Source organism: Suillus bovinus (assembly GCF_016758785.1).
Source record: "Suillus bovinus strain UH-Sbo-P2 chromosome Unknown EDB93scaffold_17, whole genome shotgun sequence".
NCBI lineage: Eukaryota > Fungi > Basidiomycota > Agaricomycetes > Boletales > Suillaceae > Suillus > Suillus bovinus.
The window spans coordinates 26,389-37,753 of NW_024542073.1; the positions used below are offsets into that span (position 1 = coordinate 26,389).

General features: G+C 48.6%; 3 protein-coding genes across 3 annotated transcripts; 1 reads left to right on the forward strand and 2 right to left on the reverse strand.

Moving 5' to 3' along the window:
• Positions 1-2,464: 2,464 nt before the first annotated feature.
• EDB93DRAFT_1102748 (uncharacterized protein) lies at positions 2,465-6,838 on the reverse strand (the record flags this gene model as incomplete). Its single annotated transcript, XM_041447241.1, has 5 exons — positions 2,465-2,632; positions 2,873-3,040; positions 3,464-4,279; positions 4,337-4,772; positions 4,965-6,838. The coding sequence occupies 5 exons, from the start codon at positions 6,836-6,838 to the stop codon at positions 2,465-2,467; spliced, it is 3,462 nt and encodes a 1,153-aa protein (XP_041309124.1).
• Positions 6,839-7,332: 494 nt separating this feature from the next.
• EDB93DRAFT_1135833 (fimbrin) lies at positions 7,333-10,484 on the forward strand. Its single transcript, XM_041449136.1, has 8 exons — positions 7,333-8,011; positions 8,063-8,216; positions 8,277-8,420; positions 8,470-8,942; positions 8,994-9,695; positions 9,746-10,005; positions 10,067-10,152; positions 10,211-10,484. Exons 1-8 carry the CDS (start codon positions 7,824-7,826, stop codon positions 10,250-10,252), a joined length of 2,049 nt encoding a protein of 682 aa, XP_041309125.1. The 5' UTR covers positions 7,333-7,823; the 3' UTR covers positions 10,253-10,484.
• Positions 10,485-11,335, reverse strand: EDB93DRAFT_1135838 (mitochondrial 54S ribosomal protein YmL47). The gene is made up of 4 exons (XM_041449137.1): positions 10,904-11,335; positions 10,796-10,851; positions 10,685-10,752; positions 10,485-10,635 (listed from the first exon to the last, which is right to left on the reverse strand). The coding sequence occupies exons 1-4, from the start codon at positions 11,213-11,215 to the stop codon at positions 10,493-10,495; spliced, it is 579 nt and encodes a 192-aa protein (XP_041309126.1). The 5' UTR covers positions 11,216-11,335; the 3' UTR covers positions 10,485-10,492.
• Positions 11,336-11,365: the final 30 nt, after the last annotated feature.

Here is an 11,365-nt window from a genome sequence, read left to right on the forward strand (position 1 = left end):
AAAATACAAGTGAAAGATGGAGCTATGACATCATTGTGGAGCAGAACATTCTGGAATGTGGAGTAATGACATCATAATGACATCAAGAGTGACATCATTGTGGAGCAAAAGATTCCAGAACCTTCCATGAGTGAGTCAGAGTGAGTCATTGTGGAGCAGAATATTCTAGAAGGAAATGACATCATGAATGATGTCATTGTAGAGTAGAATAATCTAGAGCTTGATGACATAATATTTTTCAACAGAATACCTGCAGGAGTATCTGTGGAGTCTTATGACATCATAATGACATCATACCCTATGGGTACAATTTTATGAAGTGTCAGGTGAGTCAAAGCATCCTAATGAAAAAGTAAAGTAAAGAAACACTAGAGAAAAGTAGGTAGCAAAAATAAGACAGTTGGCAGGAATTGAAACACAGTCAAAAAAATAATGCAGTTGGCAGGAATTGAAACACGGTCTTTTTGGATAGGTTTTTTATTGGTCTTGTACTTTTCTCTATGGTTTTCTCTAGCCAAAGTGAATAAGCCAAAGGCAAGGCTATACCTTAACCTTCATTTCCCTTCTCACATCAACTAGGTCTAAATGTGATTCCCATCTCACATTAGACTTTTTCCGTCAAAACGTATTCAGATCATGAAACTTGGGGAAAACTGGAAATATGGACCATGGTTTGAAACCAAGGTATGGGTTGACTAGTCTGAGGACTAAGCTAACAGACTTTATCTTTTGAGGGTCACCTAGTATTCATGTCCATGCATGATTCCCACATCATGCAGGACAACGGTGGTGCATCATGCCTTCCATTCCAGCCAGCATCTCCTGTTCATGGACAGGGTAGTTCTGCTGGGCAGGACTAAGTTTGGCACTATAGAAGGCCGCAATACGAGCCGTCTTCCAGTCTGGACCCTGCGCGATCACGCTGGCTACGCCTTTCCCGCTAGCATCCGACATCAGCCAGATGGGGTCGGCTCCCTCGCTATAATCGAGGGGTACCCATTGTTACAAGAACATCTAGACGCTTGGGCCCCTACCATTTTTCTCCTCATCCTTCTGCTATCAGCCCTCGCATCATACCCTCACCCCGACCTCACCCTTGTTATCCTTGTCATCCTCGCATTCCCTTTCGCCCTCTACCTGTCGCTTCAGCAGAGCCAGTACATCTGGCCGGATCCTTTCCCTGATGAAGCATACCCATGCTCCGTTCCACCACCTGACTGATCCTGTGGACAGTCCCCTTGCCCTTACCGTCCGGACAGTAACCTATGATATGATGCACGACGCATCCCCTTTGCCCTTTTCCCTTTCTTGATCTCTGACTCAGTGCGCAGTCGCACATTGTTACAAGAACATCTAGACGCTTGGGCCCCTACTATTTTCCTCCTGATCCTCCTCGTATCAGCCCTCGCATCATACCCTTACCCCGACCTCACCCTTGTCATCCTCGTCATCCTCGCATTCCCTTTCGCCCTCTACCTGTCACTACAGCACAGCCAGTACATTTGGCCGGATCCTTTCGCTGACGAAGCATACCCATGCTCCGTTTCACCACCTGACTGATCCTGTGGACAGTCCCCTTGCCCTTACCGTCAGGACGGTAACCTATGACACGATGCATGACGCATCCCCTTTGCCCTATTTTCCTTTCTTGATCTCTGACTCGGTGCGCAGTCGCACATGCGACTTATACTTAGATCCGCAGTTGCACGATCGTGCCCCTGCGTGTTTCACTTCTCATTCCGATCTTTGACTCACTTTCTTATCCAGCACGTTCTACCTAGATCGAACGTGCCTTCCTATTATGGTTTTACCCTTTACCGATTGCCTCTCCCGGTAGTACGAGTTATCATCCACTAATACGTCCCCTGTCCTCTATATAAACTCGCTACCATGTACCATATTCCCTAACTTGAATCTACTTGGTTCTTGACCTCCTACTCTCACCAGAGTGATCCTTCTGCCTCGCCAGCAGTCTATATTCTATCTTCTTATCTGCTCATCACGGATAAGCCTATAGTCTCGACCTTTACTCATCGACTTCGTCAACGAGCAAAGCCCCTGTTAACTAGTCGGACTTCTGTCCTTCTAATTAACGACGATCCTTACGATTAATCTTCGGGTGTCGTAAGCCTAGGCCGATTTAGCTTATCGTCTCGCACCCGCCTGACATAAGCTACCCAATTTGGACATAGGCGTCAAATCTTACTTGCCGAAACCTCGCCAAGTAAGACCCCTAACCTTGGGCCAGCCCAAGGACGTCCTCGACCGTTGACGACACACGCTCTGTTTGAGCGTCGCCAACAGATACCATCCAAGTTGTAACACCCGTGAGTGCTTCACGCAATTAGCAGCATAACGTTTAACCTCATCGAAGGCCCGCTGTTGTGTGTAGTCCCACCGGAAGGGCACTGTGTCACCCGTGACTTCAGATAAGGTGCCCATTGGCACCCTAACATTATAGATATCATCCGCGAGGAACCCTAACATTATAGATATCATCCGCGAGGAACCCTACTGCTCCCAGAAAGCTCCTCAGGGCATCCCGGTTCGTAGGTGTCTTCCAGGCCAAGATTTTGTCCACCTTAGCGGGGTCCATGCAAATACCCTCATCGTCAATCACACAACCCAGGATCTTCAGTTCCTTGCAGAGGAACTGGAGCTTGCCCTCACTTAGGTAAAGTTTCTCTCGTTCTAGGATTCCCAGTACCTTTCTGACATGTTCCTTGTGTTCCCTTAGGGAATCTGAGTATATAATTATATCGTCGAGATATACGTCCAGCCATCGGCCTATGAACTCCCCGAACAGGTGATTCATTAATGCTTGATAGGTAGCCGGTGCGTTGCAGTCTCCCTGCTGTAGTACGGTACTGACCATGTTTCCATCCGGTGTCGTTACCGTGGAGCGTTCGACGTGTTCAGGTATGATCTGTATTTGCTCGTAGGCATCCTGTCCGTCAATGATTGACCGGTAGCGCTTGCGGGCAACCCGCCTCAGTATGCCGTCTATGTCTGGCAAAGGTGAGGACAACTTTTTTGTGTTCTTATTGCGCTCACGCAAATCTACGACAGTTCACAGCTTATCCGTCCCTGGCTTCCGGATAAAGAGCATGGGTACAGTGTTGCCTGCACTGGTCATCTGCCATCGCCCCGACGCTAGGTACACCTGACGCTTTTCACCCCACTGGGGTCTCAATGGCTCCGGGCACCTCGATGGACGCCACTTATAGACCTTTTCAGGATCTATTAGTGGGATCGTGTGATTGATCACCCGTAGTGGAGGCAATCCGGTCTGGCTGGCCTTTGCGCATAGTGGTCTTGCCCACTCCATTAGCTGTTGCCGAGCATGTTCCAGGTTCTCCTCATCGGCCCCCACAGCTCTGGATTCGAGAACCGACACCTGTTCTCCCCGCACCGGCAACGCCTTATCGCTCCCCACCACCACGTGAGACGGGTTCAGACCCACCGACACTTGGTGTTGGAACAAGAACGGGGTGCCCAGGATCAGGTCATAATTCTGTAAGTTGATTATGTCAAAGAAGCGCTCTTCCTTGATTCGCTGATAAGCGAACTGGGCCTTGGCCCCAAAGTTAACCTTGGACCTGGAGCCTTGCACGGCTAGCTGAATGGTAAGGGGTTTTTCCAGTTGGATATGTTTGATCTTCAACTGATCTGCTAAGGTAGATGACATGAAATCGGCCAAGGAGCCGGTGTCTATGAGCACCCTTATGGGGCAACCATTTATGTGAGCCATTACTACCACTGGTTTAGGTATCAAACGCCTAAAGTCTCGAGTTACAGCCGCATTTCGCTGAATCGCTGGGTACTTCCCCAGGGCTACCTGCTGCCCATTTAGTTCGACCAGCCGGTACTGATGCATTGTTTGCTCGAAACGCATGCCGGGTATGGCGAAGAGTTGGTGGACTACGTCCTCTAATGCACAATCCAATGGGCTGAGTTCGCCCGCCTCTAGCAGCCGGAAGTGATTGTTCTCCCACTCGAGTTCCTTTCTCAACATTAATTTGTTGAGTTGTTGATAGCCCTTGAGTAGCTGCCTTGCATACCAGTGAGTCAGACTTAGCTTCTCATTGTGGAAAAGCGATTCACAAGCTTCTACGCAGAAGTTTAATTCTTGGTCGTAAACCTTGTAGGTGATTTCAGTTCCCTGGTGCAAGCGCTGACATTGGAACCGATCCTTGCCCGGTTCCCCTGGGAACTGGGTTTCGGCATTCAGTAGTGACACTACACGGTCAGGGATAGAGTCCCCCGTGGGTACTCGCCGCTGCATGCAACGTCTCAGCGAGATAGGTAAGTGCAGAGGTGCTGACAGCCGTCTCACATACCAATCACTGACGAAAAACTCTGGTTTTGCCAGTAGGGACGATGGGATTTCGATATCCTCCCTGAGATGGGATCCTTGATCCATTATGACATGGTGAGTTTCCGACACCCGATAGATCAGGAATCTTTCTGACGAAAATGTCTCATCATTGGTCAGGTCATCGCCGGGATACGGGACACTTTGTCTCAGTACCTGTTCCACCCAACGAGCGGTTGGGTCGCCTAGAGGCTCATCTACTATACCCCAGGTGCGTTGTATAGATTGCTTGGGGTCGTCGTATCCTAACACAATGCCACACAATGGGATCTCGCTTATCAACTCAGTGCCGTCGTCCTCGTCCCTTTGGGGTGTCTCAATGTGCACGGCGTAATTGGGCACGCCAGGGGGTCTATCCCTTCGACCGGAAGGCACATTTGTCCGCTTGGGGCATTGCCTGGACATATGTCCCGGCTCCTTGCAGATGAAACATCTCCCTTCCAATACTAACTTGTCATGTTCTTCTCGGCTCAGTTTCTCCTCCCTGGGGCGCTCGGGTCTCTTGCCAGGTGCTGGCTTGTATCCTCGGTCTCATTGGTTGGATCCGAGCGGCTGTTTGTCCTTAGCCCTTTGGCCATTCTTGGATGACCCTTGGTGGGTGTTTTCTCCCCCCGGCTGGTTCTGTTGGCGACCTTTAGGGTCTTTAGTCCCCCTTTTAGTTGATTTGGATCCCTCATCGTGGCTTTTGCCATTCGTCACTGCCGATTCAGCTAGCTCAATGATTTCGGCCGTCTGCTGTACCTCATGTAGAGTAGATACCTCCGGGTTAAGGTGCATTTTGTATAGCTCGTTCTGAATATTGTTGTTCAGCCCGAACCAGAACTTTACGACCTTTTCTCTTTCCAGTGTGTCTCCTATGGTCATCCATAGTTCGTTTAATTCTGACAGATAATCGCGAACGCGTTTGTCTCCTTGGTAACAGCGATACAACTTCTTTCGTTGTTTTGTTCGGAAATCCAGGGGGAAACAGTAGTCAAACAATTCGGTGAAGAACTCCTTTATTCTCCATTTGCCCGGTTGGTCTGACACTTGCCTCAAATAGAATTCATGTGCCTTTCCTTGCAGATAGTGCGACAGGATGAATACTTGTCGCTTACGAGGTACGTTGCCATCCTCTACATACGCAGTTCCTTCTGTTATGAATCGGTGGAACGCCCTAAGATCAACCGACCCATCATATTCCCTTGGGGGTATTGGTTTTAAGGTAGTTTTCTTTTTGGTTTTGCGTTTATTGTTCTTATGGCGGTTTTTAGACGCTTTCCCTGAGGACTCGTCCGAGGAGCTTGACGGACTGCCTTTGCTCTCACTGGAGGCGGTCGTTGTTGTGGATCGCGCGTCTGACGACTGTTCAGATGACGTCTCCGTGGATTCACTCTCAAGTAGATAGCTAGGTATGGTTTCTTTCCCCTTTCTGACGTTTATTTTATTAAACGCTCGCCCCAGATAGCTCTTGGGAGCTATCTGGGCTGCGGCATCCATAGCCGGGGGGGTTTCCCTTCGTCCCTGCTTTTTAGATGACCAGCCGGTCACCCTTTCAACCATCTCCCGTACAGGGTGATGGTTAGTGGATCTTTTGGTGATCCTGACCGTGGGTTTGTTTCTGGAGGGTCTGGTGGGTACCTCCGCTTTCTTGAGTCGTTCCTCTAACAAGCGAATCTTTTGCTCATAGTACTTCATTATCTGTTGCTCGGTGGGCACACTGAATGTTGGGCCATTCTGCTCGCTGTCCGACTCGGTCTGTTGACCGGTCCGTTCGTTGGCCCAGGTTTTGGACTTAGCCCAGGTCGCCAACGCGTCTCTCTGGGCTTCGGGATCTAACTCGGGTTCATCTAGATCGACATTGCCCCAATTCCTTGGGTCAACGCCCTTCCCTTTGGAGGGTCCTTCTTCATGGGAGGATGATGTATGCTCATCGTCATGAGCTACTTCCTCAGCGTGCTTCCTATTGTAGATACACTGTTTATCTTCCTCAGTAAGTTGGTTTTCCGCCTCTTTTACTAAGTCAGGCTTGGGCAGGCTAATTTTCTTAGGCCTTGCCTTTGTGGTCTTTCGGGACTTGCTGGGATGTTTCTTAATCGTTCTCCAGCTGGTTCTATTCTCAGATTCGGCTGAGGATTCACTTGTAGTTACGAACGGGTTCTCCCTAGGTTCGTCGTTTAATTCATGCAGCACATTGGTCTGCTCACAGTAACTATTTGTAGTGCTATCAACGCTAGCCGATCGTCCTCCAGTTCTGGGCTGGGGCGATTCGGACCTCATACGTACCACATCGCTGTACGAGCGGACGGGTCTGAGCATGGAGTCGCCAATACGCGAGAATGATCTCGCAATTGGCGACGGGGTGGGTGTTTTGTTGTGAGTATCCGGTTCAGTTAATGGGGACTCAGCTAATGATCCAGGTAGCATCGGTTCAATGCTGGGGATCGTGGAACGTTGGGATCTGAGAGGGTAACGGGGGTTCATCTTGATAGTTTTTATTTTGGTGTGTCGTCGTTGGTACTGTTCGGTGGGCCTAACTGAAGTCGTTCCAGGGACAATACGTGAAGTTGAAAAGTTTTTTTAAAAGAGGTAAAGAGACTTTTTGATGTTAAAAAAGATGTGGCGTTGACTCTTTAGCTAATAGGGCTCGAAGACAACGACACAAGCAGAAGAGTGCGTATCGGATGAATAACAGGATAAAAGTCTCTGCTATTCGGGTTTCCAGAAAACACTACTGTAACACTACGGGTAGGTACATCATTTTATACTACTAAGATTCGGGGCAGAACGGGGGCATAGACGACAGGGAGAGAAACGGGTAGCCATAGCCTCGGCCGATGGACGACGCATGGTATCTGTACTTAGGAGTAGAAATGAGAGCAATAAGAGTTCAGACAGGAGTGGGAACGAAAAGGTCACGATGACACAGAACCGGGAAAGTGACACCGTTACAGATAATCACATGGTATATGTTGAGGGTTTAGGCTGAGTGGCCGTGTAGACGCCACACATCAGCTGCAGCCGTAGGCACCATGGTGTCATCATCTGTTGCGCCAACACAACTGTGAACTCCCCTCTTAGAAGAAGACTTAGAAGCTTAGAAGCTTAGTTAAATAGATTTGCCAACTTGATAGGTAAACTTCAAGTTTATGTGATGAGCTCATGTGCTAATCTGACCCGACTATTTTCTGATTTCCGCACTGCGCAGTGACTCTTCTCAGTCCGAATACCCAGCGTGTCCCTTATCGAGGCCGAGCAGTGCCCATTGCCCAGGCCCCACTGACATGAGGCCAAGGGCAATGCTTTGAAGTTGTGTCATGCACAGTGCCTCAAATACCTTTTTAATCATAGTTCCGTGTAATTAAACATCGATCGGAACTGCGGGCAACTGCGTGCTGCGTGTAACTTGAAGGGTTATAAGTAGAAGAGAAAGAGTGAAGTTTGTTTGAAACACTCCTGCAAGTTAAAGATGGTGATGGTTACGCGTAGTCAATCGCCCGCAGCCAAGTGGCAACGCCCAGCACCGCGTTCCACAACTTACTCTATCCAATTACCGCCACTATCCTCGTCATCATCTCCGATGGAAGCCTTCCGACTGCAAAAGAAATATCCAGAAGTCTCCAAAGATGAAATGTTTGATCTCGTAAATCGCTTTAAGTACGTGAGATCTCCTTTCGAATTGAATCAAGTGATAAATCTCGGCCGCAGTGCGATCAGTACCAACACGCCAGGTCGTATAGACAAGAGTGCTATTCTTCAAGCACTTCAGAACACCGGAGAATCGTACGACAAGGCTCGGGAGACTCTTAAACATGTCTCTGTCGATGCCAGTGGCAAAGTCGAGCTCGAGGACTGGGTAGAGGTTTGTACACTACCCATGATGTCATCTCGCATATCACTCAGATCAACCATCGTTCGCTAGCTCAATGTCAAACTGCGCACACAAAGCAAGGCTTCCGTCCTCCCAACACGAGCAGGAAAAGTTACTGTCCAAGGCTCAAACGCTAATGTCAGTCATACCATCAATGAAGATGAGCGGACGGAATTCACAAATCACATCAACACAGTGAGTTCCTCTCATAACTGTAATCCATCGTCTTTTTCACTCGTCATAGGTGATCGAGAACGACCCCGACATTGGGAACCTTTTCCCAATCCCTACCTCAACTATGCAGCTCTTTGACGAGTGCAAAGATGGCCTCATCCTCTGTAAACTGATCAACGATTCCGTCCCCGACACCATCGATACCCGTGTGCTGAACAAGCCAAGCCCGAGGAAACCGTTGAATGCTTTTCAGATGACAGAGAACAACAACATCGTAATCGCGTCTGCCAAGGGTATCGGATGCTCCGTCGTCAATATTGGCTCTTCCGATATCGCAGAGGGGAGAGAGCATTTGATCCTTGGGCTTATTTGGCAGATCATACGACGTGGTTTACTCGCACAAGTGGATATTAAGATTCATCCTGAATTGTATCGGCTATGCGAGGATGGCGAAACTATTGACGATCTTCTACGGTTGACACCAGATCAAATTCTACTCCGTTGGTTCAACTACCACTTGAAAGCCGCAGGGTGGAAACGGAGGTATGCTCGTCATCCGTACTTATTGATCCCTTCTCATGCATGATCTACTAGAGTCAACAACTTCAGCCGCGACGTCTCAGACGGCGAGAATTACACCGTCCTCTTAAACCAGCTTAAACCAGACCAATGTTCTCTGGCACCTCTCCAAACTAAAGACGTGAGACAACGCGCAGAACAAGTCCTCCAAAACGCTGAAGTCATCGGCTGTCGCAAGTACCTAACACCTTCATCCATCGTCTCCGGTAACCCCCGGCTCAACCTTGCCTTCGTCGCAAACCTTTTTAACACGTGGCCCGGCCTCGAGCCCCTCGACGAACAAGAAGCTAAAGATTACGGCGCTGTTGAGGACTTTGACGCAGAGGGTGAACGTGAGGCACGCGCATTCACGCTATGGCTCAACTCGCTCGGCGTCGAGCCAGCAGTGTTCAACTTATTTGAGAACTTACGCGATGGACTCATCATCCTCCAAGCATTCGACAAAATTTCGCCCGGCTCTGTAGTATGGCGCCGTGTTTCGAAGCCCAAAGGCGGTGCACAAGCTGCACCCCTAACAATGCTTGATGAGGAGGAGCAGGAAGATATTGGTGTCACTCCCAACCAAAGCATGCTCTCCCGTTTCAAGCAAGTGGAGAACACAAACTACGCGGTGGAGCTCGGGAAGCAGAATGGGATGCACCTTGTTGGTATACAGGGGGCTGATATCGTTGATGGTTCAAAGACACTCGTTCTTGGTCTTGTCTGGCAACTAATGAGGTACGTCAAGTCTTTCACACTACCTACACGTCACAAATCGATTACTACAGGTTGAACATCACAAAGACCCTGATGGCGCTCTCCAAGACCGGCAAACCCATCAGCGACACAGACATGCTCAAATGGGCAAATGCAACTGCACAAAAAGGCAAACCCGGCGTTCGACCCATTCGATCGTTCAAAGATCCAGCTATCACCACTGGGCTATTCTTCCTCGATCTTCTGGACGCGATGAAACCAGGGATCGTGGACCCTGCTCTTGTGATTAATGTCAGCGAGAGTGGAGCTTATGAGGATCGGCGGCAGAATTGTAGGTCTTTGTAAGCGTCGGGATTTCTCGGATTCTGATGTTTGGTTCTTTTCCTTTCAAGCAAAATTGGCTATTTCTATTGCGAGAAAGATGAACGCGCTGATTTTCTTGGTGCCTGAAGACATAGTGGACGTTCGTCCACGACTTGTGCGTCCTTTTTTTTATTCCACGGCTGTCTCCATCGTCATGCTAATTGTCGCTGCAGATTTTGACGTTTGTTGCAAGTTTGATGAGCATATCGCAGTGATCTGAGCTCGTGTTTTTTCATTCATTGATAAGTATTCTCGCTGTTGTTGTTTGCGAACGAAGTTCGTCAATTTGCTACGTGGCGGACATCCAATATATGTGCATACTGCTTACCTCTGATGCTATTACTCTGGTTTAAACGTTGGTGATGTTGGACCCACAAAGCCGGGAATTTGACGACTCTGTACAAAACCTTGTAATCCAAACATGAATGCATTGCAAAGCGAACAAAACAGCGCTACTAGGTCTCGACTATCTGTGTAGGGGATAAAAGTTGATCGGTAGATGGTTCTGGTTGTAGCACTAAATTTCCCAGTCTAGGGGGCGTCGAACGTGTGATGAATTCCATTATGGTTGGGAGTTTGTCTGCTGCTTGGCGTAAAGCTGTAAAGGAATAAGTTTGAATAGAATAGAAATGGGTGGTCATTCCTGCCTTCGCGTGCCAACTCTTCTCTAATTGGGGTCCCTCCAATCTCAAATATGACGCGACCAGTGGGAACGCTGCACAAATGAGATTCATGACGCACAAGGAAAAAGAACATACCGGGTAGCCCAGAACTCAAAAGTCCCTTTTCCTTTACCCATACGAGTTTCGTTTCCCTTGAAAACACGTCAAAAGTCCATGCAGAAGACAAACAGATGAATAGCAGACCTTGATGCAAACTGGAATATCAGGAAAAACTCTGAGATAGACTTTTGCGCCTTTGACGACCTTTATTTTGCGCTTTATGACTTCCTCTGCCGTAGTAAGCTGTTTCGCGCTGAAGCGGACGCCCATACCCTTGATGCGAATTCCCCATTCACCATAAGCAAGTGTGGTACCTTTTGTTGACCCGCCTATGGGTATCGGAACGCGACCTTTATGTCGTTTGACATGTTGTACTTGACGAGGTGCGAGTTGTGAGCGGAACCGAACGCTGGCTGGCAAATATGGTACGAGCGTCGTCCTGAGCAATGAGAACATCGTCTATAGCGTTGAAAGCAGTAAATGCGATATCTTTGCAGTAGAATTAATCAAGACCACTTTTAGAGGGGTCTTGCAAAGGTTGCAACTATCTGACGACCCTACTATACTCCGCTCACAATTGTCACGCTTGAGCGCTTGAGCATTCTG